Genomic DNA, 11,744 nt, shown 5'->3' with positions numbered 1-11,744 from the left:
GACGATGCAGGACGGCATTCTTTTTGACAACATCCTGGTGGCGACCGACGAGGCTGTGGCAGCAGAGTACAGGGAGACGAAATGGAAGCCCAAGTACGAGGCTGAGAAGGAGAAGCAAAAAATTGAAGAAGCGACTCCGAGTCCTGACGGCATCCAGGTACTTTTCCTTTATCTTCTTTTGTCTGTCTTTTTTTTGTGTGTGTGTGTGTGTGTGTGTGACGACCTTGAATCTTTTCAGGCAAAGATGTTTGAGTACCTGCGCAAGGTTGCCGACATCCCGGCTTTGGCGTCACAGAAGGAAAAGATTCTTGTAAGTAAAACACACGAGCATGAACTTTGTCTCGTCTTCTAACTTTTTCTTTTCGTTGTGACAGGATCTTCTGGAGAAGGCCGAGAAGTTCCCAACCATTTCTTTGAGCGCCATAGCTGTGATCCCGCTCGTCGTGGTGGTCACGCTGTTTAAGATTCTATTTGGTGGCAAGAAATCGCCCCCCAAGAAGACGAAGGTACAATTAGCAATACCCTGCGCGAGTTTTGGACTGTCATGGTCGTTTGTCTTGCGTAGGTGACTGTAGAGAAGTCCAAGAAGGAAGACATCTCCAGCCCGGACGATTCCAAGGACAAGGCGGAGGACGACGCGGCTGGCAACGAGATTGAGAAGGAAGGCGAGGGCGCCCGCCAAAGGAGAACCCGACGCGAATCGTAAGAAAACAGGAGGCGAGAGAGAGCTAGAAGAATCAAAGCTTTTACTCGAGAGAAGACAAGAGAAGAGCGCTCAAAACGTTGTATTGTAAGTGGATGTTTCCCTTTTTTTTGGATTTTACTTGAATCACTATAGTACCTGAAGTACATAGAATTGCTGAATAGATTCTACGAGATTCTACTTACTAGTTCCAAAACAGTGCTAAGATCGTGGCCAGCTCAATCCTTGGCTGTAAGAAAAACAAACAAGTTCAATACAAACAAATTGTACGAGTTTTGGAAAACCACATATTTACAAACATTCATATGCATGGCTATTTCTCATACAGAGTATTTAGCAGCCTCCACCGCCTCCACCACCGCCTCCTCCGCAGCCACCACCACCGCCTCCTCCGCAGCCACCACCACCGCCTCCTCTGCAGCCACCACCACCACCACCACCACCGCCACCACAGCCTCCTCCGCCGCCAGTGCCAGCACAAGCTCCGCCACCACTGCCGGCAGCCCCCATGAAGGCGCCCGTTGCTGCAGACGGGCGCCTTCGCCTCTGCTTTTGCCTGTTAGAGGATTGAGAGAAACCGAAACACATCTTGGATTGCGCAAGATAAAGGTATGATCGATGCGAGGAGGCTTGCGCTTATATACTAGGCAGGAGAACATCTGATTGGCCACAAGGCCTGACCATATGAAGCAAGCAAAACAACTTCCTTCACGCGCAATTTAACGAGATTTTATGCACGTATTCCTTAAAGGTTGGATAGACAAATGCACATCTTGCGTTTCTTGAACACTCTGATGAAGTGTCACGACGTGGCACTGATTGCATAAACTTCTCCAGGTCCACGCGCTATCATTGCTTTCTTCGTGGCTTCCACTGAGTCAAAGTCTCAAATTGCCTTCTAGCCTGTGTATAAGCAGAAGATTATGCCCCCTTGCATGCAAGCAATCAATCCAAAATGTGTTTCAGTTTCTTTGCATCTCCAAAAAGGCGAAAGCCAAGAAGACGCTCCGATTTCGCGGGAGCAATGTTTAGTGGTGGCCACCATGGTGGAGGCCACAGTGGAGGCTCTGGTGGTGGTCATGGTGGAGGCCACGGTGGAGGAGGCTGTGGTGGTGGGGGCTGTGGCGGAGGTGATTAAAATGACTTCATGTGTACAGGAGAGAGTAAGTCCTTAGATTTTACATATAGTGTGGATTTTTTGTTTGGGAGCTTGTGTAGACGTTTGCTAGTAAAGCATAGGGTGTCTTGGGAGTTGCGTCGGTTACGTCCATTACAGATCTCACTACATCGTCTCCCAGTCTAAGATTGTTATAATCCTCGTGGCTCTTGCATGCTCCGAGAAGGCACGTCCACTCGAGAGCACTGGGAACGAACGGCATGCTTAAGATTAGATCTTTGGCGTCGTGAAGGTGGCCGGCTCGGCTCAAGAGATCTACCATGCAACTGTAGTGCTGCCTTGTGGGCTCAATGGCGTGATCCACAACCATGGAAGCGAAGAAGCTCTTTCCCGCTTGAAAGCTGCCTTTGTGGCTGTTTGCGGCCAGGATGGATGCGAAGCACGATGTGTTTGGGGAATCGACGGCCTGCATTTCGTTGAAGAGATGAAAGGCCTTGCTGGCAGTGGTGCTTACTTGTGCATATGAAGCTATCATGGAGCTCCACAAGATTTGGTCTCTGTCAGGGGCTGTATCAAAAAGTTTCCTTGCGTATACAATATGGCCTTCTCGGGAAAATGCAGATATTAAAGCATCCCAGGTCACAACGTTGCGTTCTAGCATGCTATGAAAGAGTAAAGCAGCTTCACGTAGTTTTCTAGTTAGAACAAACGCATTTAACATATTGTTCCACGAAACCATATCCATTTCGGGCATCTCGTTAAAGAGACTTAAAGCAAAGTCACAATGCCCTGATTGGGCATACACCGAAAGAACAGAGTTCCAAGAGCACAGGTCTCGCTGCGGCATTTGATCAAAGGTGGCCTTCACAGGCTCCAAGTCTGAGGGTTGTCAGAGCAGCATTATCGTACAGGAAGTAAGATCAAGCTCCGGAATTTGATAGAAAAAGCTCTTGGTTTCCTCCCCGGGGCTGTTCTTGGCAAGAACAGCGAGCATTGTTGTCCACGACGAGAGAGCTCTCTGCGGCATGGAGTCAAATATAAGCTTTGATTGTCTAGCATCACGCAGCATGGCATCACGGTGTTGCACGAAACGAGATCTATCTCAGGCATCTCGCGGAAAATCCTCTGTGTCGAATCGACATCCTCGTTCAGTGCGTACGCGCCAAGCATCGCGGTCCAGGCGACGAGATCGTGCTGCGGCATTGCATCAAACAAAAGCTTTGCTCCGTGCAAATCTCCGCCCTGCGACAAGGCAACCAAGATTGTCGTCCATGACACAAGGTCACGAGCCTCCATTGAATCGAAAACACGTTTTTCCCGTTCATGCCCTTTCCGGGCGTATGCCGTTAGAATGGAATTCCAAGACACGAGATCATACTCGGGCACCCCGGAGATAATCCTTTCGGCATATTTTAGATCCCAGCTGGTGCGTGGACTGACAGGATTGCATTCCATGAGAGAAGGCTGTGTTGCGGCATCTCATCAAATGTTTTTTGGGCATTGAGAACATGCCCAGTTCGGGCATATGCCAAGAGCCTGGATGTCCATGCAAAGACATCCTTTTGCGGCAGTTTGTCGAAGATCTCTTTTGCATGTTTAAGATGGGAGTTTTGGGCGTAAGCTTGAAACATGAAAGCCCACGAAAAGGAGAAGATTTGGTGGATCTTAAAAGGAATCATCCACTTGCTGATGATTCCTTCCTCAGCAACAAACTCATCCAGATGTTTGGCAAATATGGAAGCCAGTAAATCTCTCTTGCTTCATAAAGGCTTTTGCAGGATTGAATAAAAATGAATGTTAGAGTTTCTGTTCATAGTCCAACCCAAAATATTGGACTCAAGATTGTTGTAAGAACATACCTAGATTAAATAATATTTAATGATAATAATAGAAACTCATTATGAGACTGTTTTGTTAATTTTTTGTTTAGTATTATTTGAACCTATTTGACCAATCCAAATTAAATAGTAGAATAAACTAGAATATACTAAAAAAGTGTTTGAATACAAAACTAATCTAATTATTAGATAGTAGCATATCTTAAAATCTCAAAGTTAGTGGTAAAGGTGGTTATCCCAAGACTCAATATCCCAATACCCTTAATCAGTTTTATTCATACACTCTTTCTTTTTATATTTCATTGTAATATTCTAAAATATTTAACCAATTGGAAAAAAATGCACATTTTTATTCATAAGCCCTTTCCTGTTTATATTTGATCATCTCTTAAGTAACACTATTTTGAGAGCCCCATTCTTTTCCTAAAGGTTAATCAAATATATAGTATGATTCCCTTAGCTAATCAATAGAGTTTAGATTTCCGAGAAGTCATATAACCTATTACTATTTAAATCTAAGAATAGTTAACCCTAAATATCCCAAAATTTTTAACTAATTGAAAAGTAGAGTTCTTACCTTTTATATTTGAACTTTTATGTAAGTTATTCTTTTTGATTACTTACAATTTACAAATAAGTTAAAAAATTTATGCAACTAGTGTGATTAGATTATTCTAGGAACAATAGCCTTGTTTGAATATAATATTTTTTTGGATTGCTTCCAATAGCTTTTGCAACTTGGTGGGAACAAAGCAAAAATTCAAATATTTGCAATTTAAAAATCAAAAGAATTCCTTAAATAATGGTGAGTTATCTCATGGCCATATCAAACATTAATAACCTCTAAGTGGCAGCTTAAACAAATATAACTATTTCATGGTTTTAATATTTTATAATAAAAAAAAACAAGTGGGAAAGAAGAAGATGTAAATATGGGCAAAGGGATAGGAGTCTTGTATTACAAGAAAATCAAATAATACATTTTTTTTTCCTTTTGAGAGATTTTAGTTAACTTTAGAGGTTTGGTCTATATTTAAGATATAGTATTAAACACTGATTACAAACATAAAACTGCTAGATTAAGGTATATTTTAAATATACCTAAATATTTATAGTATAATCCGTTCACCTTATAAATAATTTAATTTTTGATGAATATAATAAGAATATAAATTACCACCTACATTCAAACAAGCATGGCACCTACATTGGGATTCTCTTCAATTCAAAGCCAGATAGATCGCTTCCTAGCATGGCGCTTATGTTGGCGTCACTTACGAGTACAAGGACGTGAGCACTAGAAGAGTCGGGAACTATTTTGACCTCATTCTTCCTGATGGCTAGCTACAGGAAAGCCCACTTAGTTCCATTTATGGAGTGGTATGGAAATCTAAGGGATCCCATTTGTCGCAAATGTGACTTCGAGTATCGAAAGTTATCTGTTGGCCAATCCTTATGGACACTTTTTCCTTATTGCCACGATGGCAGGAAGTTGGTATTATTAAACTCCTTTATTAGTCCCTTTTGATCAAGTGTTAGTAAACTAAACTTTGCATCTGTACTTGGCCAGATGAATGTAAGGAAGGAATTCCTAAGTGTCTATTTAGCCAAATATACTTGGCCCGGCTTGTTAATTCTCTTTTGCTCTATCTTGCACTCGCTTGACAAAAACCCTTGCGTATTGAAATTAGTTCCTTTATATCGTTGGATGATAGCTTACTGTGTCTCCCAAACACCCTCGCTATCATGTTCTTTGTGTTAGTCTCATTTCGGTCCCAAATGTTATTTATGAAAGTGTCTAGATTTGCTCATTTGGCATATCTATAGAATGTAGAGATTGTGTTAAACACAATAGTGTTTGTCCCATATCCAAATTCACAATCTAAGGACATTCCATATTTAGTAAGTTTTGAGTTTGTCCTAGAGATTAACTCCTGATGCTAAGGGAGGCTTGGGGTGAAAGCCCAAAGCATGTGTTCCTCCAAGGGGGCAAGGGGGAGGGGGGGGGGGGGGGGGGGGGTTTTTTAAGCTTTGGGGGGTCCCAAATGTTTATAAAAGAAAGGGGGGGCTTTTTGGCTTGGCCCCCCAACCCGGGAAAAAATTTAACCCCCGGTTAAGGGGGGGGCTTTTTTCTGGGGCCCGGCTGGGGCTAAACCCAAATTTTCTTCCCAGGTAACCATGTCCCTGGGGTAAGGCCCCGGGATGGCCAAAAAACGCCCAAAATAACCTACAAAAAGGAGCCCAAAGGGGGCCGGGATTGGGAAGTTAAATACCCCAAGAATGTTCCCAAATGGTTCCGGGCCCCGGCCCTTTCCTTTTTGGGGGGGAAACCCCAGAAGTGGTCCCTGGGCCCAGTCCATCCCCCCCTAAACCCCAGCCTAAGAAGTTGGGCCCCGTCCTTTTTTTCAAGGGCCAAGGGCCTGAAACCTGGGGTCCCCACCCCCGGCCCTTGGACATGTGGCATATGACACATGGCATATGACACGTGGCATATGGAGGGTTTAGGTTCTGATTTGTGGTGTTATCTTATGGTAAATCAGCATAAGATAAAAGGTAAAACCCACGTGTGCTACATTTGGTATCAAAGAATGAGTCTCAGCGAGTACTATCGAACGAGATTGGGCAACTAGTCTCATTGTATATGTAGAAATGAAAATGATGATCCAAGTGGGTACACGTTTGGCATTCGTTCCTTGGGTATGGAATTTGGTTACCTTTTTGTACCATATGATGTGAGCTTGCTCATGGGCTCATAAGAGGGATTGAGTTGTTCCATTCACATGAGTTTGCAAGTCTCAGCGAGTGCTATCCAATGAGATTGAAGAACTAATCTCGTTATATACGTAGAGATGAAAACGATGATCCGAGTGGGTACACGTTTGGGTGCTAAGACTTCGCATTCGTTCCTTGGGTATAGAGTTTGGTTACCTTTTTGTACCATATGATGTGAGCTTGCTTATGGGCTCATAAGAGGGATTGAGTTGTTCCGTTTACACGAGTTTGCACTTGGACTCGTGAGTGAAGTACATTAGCAACTCAAGGTTACACTTTGAGTTAGCAGGATTAATGTTAGCTTATTGGTGGTTCCATGAGTTGTTCCTTGTACCATAGGTGAAAGTAAACCTTCTTTGGGTTTGTTATGAGTGGCAAATAGGCTTGTCTGTAGCTGTTTAGCATGGCACTTGTAGCGCACGTGGTTTCTACCTTTTATCCTATGGTGATTTACAATAGGATAACACCACGAAGTGGAACTTAAACCCTCTTTGTGCCATGTGACAGATGCCACGTGTCTAAAGGACAATAGTGTGGAACCCGAGGTTCAGGGCCTTGGGCCACTAAACGAAGGAATGGTGCCAAACTCCCAAGTGTGGAGCTAAGGAGTGGTGGAACCGAACCACGGAGCAACTCCCAAGCATACAGCCCAAGGAGTGAAGAGACAGGAGCCCGAAGCAACCTGGAATAGTCCTAGAGCAACCAGCATCCCAATGCCAGGACCAGCACACAAAACGAAGCCAAACGGAGTCTGATGCTATTTCGGCATACCGGTGGCCTAACACAAGGATATGGGTACTCCACCAGCTAGCATGGAATGGAACTTAGACTTAGACCCAAGCCGGATGCAGAATAAGGACAGGCATGCAAGTGGGAACTAAACTATATGTCAGGTTGGTCAGCCATGCTTGACCTACCCACTATCTCTACTATGCATTTGGAAACCCCCACAGCTCGGCACCCCCCCCCCCTGATTCAAGCAAATCTGGACACTCTCCATAAATAGCATTTGGGACTGAAATGAGATTAACACAAAGGGCATGATAGCGAGGGTGTTTGACAAACACGGTAAGTTATCATGTAGCGATATTAAGGGACTAATCTCAATATGCGAGGGTTCTTGTCAAGCCAGTGCAAGACAGAGCAAAAGAGAACTAACAAGCCGGGCCAAGTATGCTCAGCTAAATAGACACTTAGGAATTCCTTCCTTATGCTCATCCGGCCAAGTACAGATGCAAAGTCCAGTTTACTAACACTTGAACAAGAGGGACTAATAAAGGGTCCAGCAATACCGACCTCCTGCCATCGTGGCAGTAAGGTAAGAGTGTCCGTAAGGACTGGCCGATAGGTAACTTTCGATACCTGAACTCACATTCGCGACACTCTCCCCCCCTAGGGAAGATCGACGTCCTCGTCGATGCATACTCCAGTCTAGAATACCGCCAAGGAAACAACTCCATAAAAAGTTCACGGTACTCACACTATGTGAGAAATGCACCAACTTAAATGAGTTAAGGGGTAACCTCTTTGTCTAACACAGATGCGCTACCAATTCAGACACCTTCCGGCCGTCGCTAACAAGGAAATGACCAACAAAGTCAGCCACCCTTGCTGCTCTGGGTGTCACTCAGCTTACAAAAGTTTGATACGCCCCTACCCGTAGGGACATAGAAAGAGAAGCCAGAGGCCCCAACCCTCCTGAGCAAAGAAACCAAACCCGTTGGTAAGGTTTAGATAAACTACTGTAAACAGGTAGTTAGAGTTGTTTACACGGTCACACCCTTTCAACGGAATAAGGAATATCGACAAAGAGGCAGGTTATGTGACCAATCGACAATAGCTACCCCATGACAAGAGATTTCACCATGCATACGAAGTGTCGAAGCCAGTCTACCTATACTGGTGCAAACGCAAAGATCAATAGATGGACAATATCAAAGTCATAGACAATGATATCTTAGAGACTTAATTATTAGTGAATATATCTTAGATTAGAACACAAAAGTATTCCAAGTAAGTTATCATTCGATAAACTAGTATTATAATATAGGAACCACCATGATCATCATAATTGGTAAACATAAGAATCACCATCCAACAAAATTCAAGAGCAAGTATATCATCAAGGAAACTCAATGATGAAACTTAACTATCAAAGATGGCAGACAGTATGCCAAACAACTTACTAAAGATAACTCAAAGAACACAAAGTATCATTGACTTGCAAGCAAAATGTTTGCAAATGTATCATCCAAAGGAAATAACATCCGAATCTATCAAAGCGAACTTGAGCAATAATCAATAGAACAAAATGAATATGGCAAGACCAACAAACACTCATTCATGCTAATTATTGCATCAGCTAATTTGAATAGATCCCAATCAATAATACTAAGGAATCAGAGTTGTTTAAGCAAGTGCCAGCAACATCCTACCAATGTCTCAAACCCAAAAGACCAATCTAGAACAAACCACAAAAAACATGTGGTATTGTGAAAAGCCAAAAGCTATCAAAGAGAATAACTAACCATCATGAAAGATCATTAATCATCCCATCAAAAAGAGATATGCATAATTATCGTCAAAGAAGGAATCCACCATCCCAAAGAATAATGAATTATTTTATATCAACAACAATCAAGCAAAACTTTTTGATAAGGATAATCAACTATCTTAGATGATAGTCAATTATCACCAATAATCACCAAACGCAAAATACTAACTTTAACATTAAAGCTAACTAGCCAAAAATGTTTTCCCTAACAACTCATAACAAATGGAATAATGAGCATGAAAACTCTAAAAGTTCAAAGAAGCCTATAGCCAAGTTTTTGCTTAGCAATGATTACGAGTCTCACATGAACTAATTTCAATGCTAAAGAAGAAATCATGGTACAACCTATAATATCCTCTTCAACACATCCATAATCTAAACTTCATAATGCAAAGCTAATGAAAAACAGATTTGCATCAATCCAAAAACCAAACATAATGAAACTATGCTCAACAAGTGATCACGAAACAATCCTCCATGAATCCATTTATAGCAAGACGTAACTCACTTCATAACAAGCACAAAAAGAACTATCAATGATCGATATATCCCAACTTGAACCCAACAAGGATTCAAACATTCCAATATCGATCATTAACTCTTCCGCTTGTAGGGTTAGTATAGTCTACGACTAAATCACTTTTCAAGGAAAAACTCAAAGCTTAACCCCTACTAAACAATCTCATCTAGAACACAGCTAACTCAAACTTGCCACTCAGCTCATTTGAACATCTATACAGTTAATAACTAGCAAATGCACCAATGCCAATAACATAAAGCAAAAGCCAAATCATCAACACTATCTTCATTGAGACTAATGAAACTCGACATCAATCTTTATGTGAGATATCTCATTTTACTCAAATCTCAATATTAACTATGTCAACGACAAGGCATCACTTCAATGCCATCAGCACTAAAACAAAGCTAAAAGAAAGCAAAAGTGAATCACCACCCAAAGCTCTCTAGCAACCAAGCTAATCAAAGTTGAAAATACTATACTTAGTATCTGAGATTAGTTCTTCAACAATACTCAGCTATAGATAACACTTTATCAAGGAGTGAATCACCACATCCAAGACTTAATGAAATTCAACATTATGAACTAAACGCAACCAAATGATATCGATAAAGGTAAAGTCATTATGTCAACATGGAAAAACCATGCAAATTTAACAATACGATCCTTCGCAACACCATCCGGTAAAGCAAACCTATTATTGCTAAATCATCATCGAGTGAAGCAAGTGTCAAACAGTCCTCTACGAAGTCTACAAGCAATCACTAGTTGTAAAGCAACTAACAATCACTCTTTCAACTTGCCTTCACAAGACCCAAACACTAAACTCGTGCCATCAAGTCATATACTCATCTAACATGAATGTAATACCCCAGGTACAAGATAAATGTTCATGGACAAGCACAAACTAAATGACCACTCGAATCCAACTCAATTGCAATAAGCTTACCGATACGTCTAGCCAACAACTCTAAGCATGCCTTAAAGAGGCTAGCTATGCATGACCAACACTTAGTCAAAACTAAAGTGAAGACCATGAGATGAATTCATATCGGTACACAACCTCCTCATAGACAAAGCTATAGTATGGGTACCAACATTTTAACCTTAAACAACTAAATTGAACATCACTATCCTCAGCCAAGGTTGTAGCGCACTTTATCTCTCTCCCCTTAAGCCAACTGGAAAAGGGGCAATTGCTTGATGAGAGAGCCCTTAGTGGCTATTTTATCCCCATTTATCCCCCAAGGTTCCAAGGATCCACGGTGACAGTATATCCAAATCTCATCCCATGATCACATGCGCTACACTCACCCCCCCTTCAGAGATGTTAATGTCCTCATTGACTATTGATTAACAACCCCTACTGAGCCAAGGGGAACCAACACTTCCATTTCCGCACTCAATCTACCAATCCTTCCATTGTGTAGACTAGTTATTCCATGTGAGGCAACTAGTCATCCACCCGTACCGCAGTCCCACGGTGGATACCTTCGTCCATGGATACACCATACAAGAGGAAGGACGTACGCATGGATGCCCAATACGTACGATTTCAAATTTAGGGGTAGGAATATACCTTGCTCAAGGGTATATTATACTTTTAAGTAGCCACTAATCAATGAGAATCGAACCCGTGCCATTTGCTCCGATACCAACTGTAGCACACCTTATCTCTCTCCCCTTAAGCCAACTTTAAAAGGGGCAATTGCTTGATGAGAGAGCCCTTAGTGGCTATTTTATCCCCATTTATCCCCCAAGGTTCCAAGGATCCATGGTGACAGTATATCCAAATTTCATCCCATGATCACATGCGCTACAAAGGCGCAGGGCTACCAAGACTAAATCAAGATCAATGAGAGCTCACTACTCTCATAAAGTTTAACAAAATGCAAGGTGCAACCTACCACCAAATATAATGCTATAAAAGAAAAACACAATGGTCACCTTTCTACAAAAATGCAACGGCCACTTTTCTACACCAACTCTAGACTCTATCCAACTCAATTGCCTTAGCCTTAAAAGTCAACATCCCTTTCGGGTCGTATCATACAAATTACCTACTAAGGTTTAAATTAACTAAATTCAACTCCAACCCTTTCACTAATTTGTATTGGCTTACGAAAATGGAATGGTTTTCGGGCAAAGTGATCAATAGATCAGCCATTGGAAAAGTCTAAAAAATTTGTGGAAAATTTCCATCCTAGAGAAAGAATGACTCTCAGTCTAGGAATGCAAAC

The 11,744-nt window shown here is 42.0% G+C and overlaps 2 protein-coding genes and 1 pseudogene across 2 annotated transcripts; 2 read left to right on the top strand and 1 right to left on the bottom strand.

The window, feature by feature from the left end:
• Window positions 1–4: 4 nt before the first annotated feature.
• LOC112343823 (calnexin homolog) lies at window positions 5–883 on the top strand. Its single transcript, XM_024667859.1, has 4 exons — window positions 5–157; window positions 239–310; window positions 375–506; window positions 566–883. Exons 1-4 carry the CDS (start codon window positions 5–7, stop codon window positions 704–706), a joined length of 498 nt encoding a protein of 165 aa, XP_024523627.1. The 3' UTR covers window positions 707–883.
• Window positions 884–1,881: 998 nt separating this feature from the next.
• Window positions 1,882–3,275, bottom strand: LOC112343820 (pentatricopeptide repeat-containing protein At4g02750-like). Its single transcript, XM_024667856.1, has 2 exons — window positions 2,828–3,275; window positions 1,882–2,699 (listed from the first exon to the last, which is right to left on the bottom strand). Exons 1-2 carry the CDS (start codon window positions 3,273–3,275, stop codon window positions 1,882–1,884), a joined length of 1,266 nt encoding a protein of 421 aa, XP_024523624.1.
• A 53-nt stretch (window positions 3,276–3,328) lies between these two features.
• Window positions 3,329–11,744, top strand: part of LOC112343819 — a 19,518-nt pseudogene continuing 11,102 nt past the window's right edge.

The sequence above is a fragment of the Selaginella moellendorffii genome, unplaced genomic scaffold (genome assembly GCF_000143415.4).
Source record: "Selaginella moellendorffii unplaced genomic scaffold, v1.0 SELMOscaffold_218, whole genome shotgun sequence".
Lineage (NCBI taxonomy): Eukaryota > Viridiplantae > Streptophyta > Lycopodiopsida > Selaginellales > Selaginellaceae > Selaginella > Selaginella moellendorffii.
This window is presented reverse-complemented; position numbering and strand designations above follow the sequence as displayed.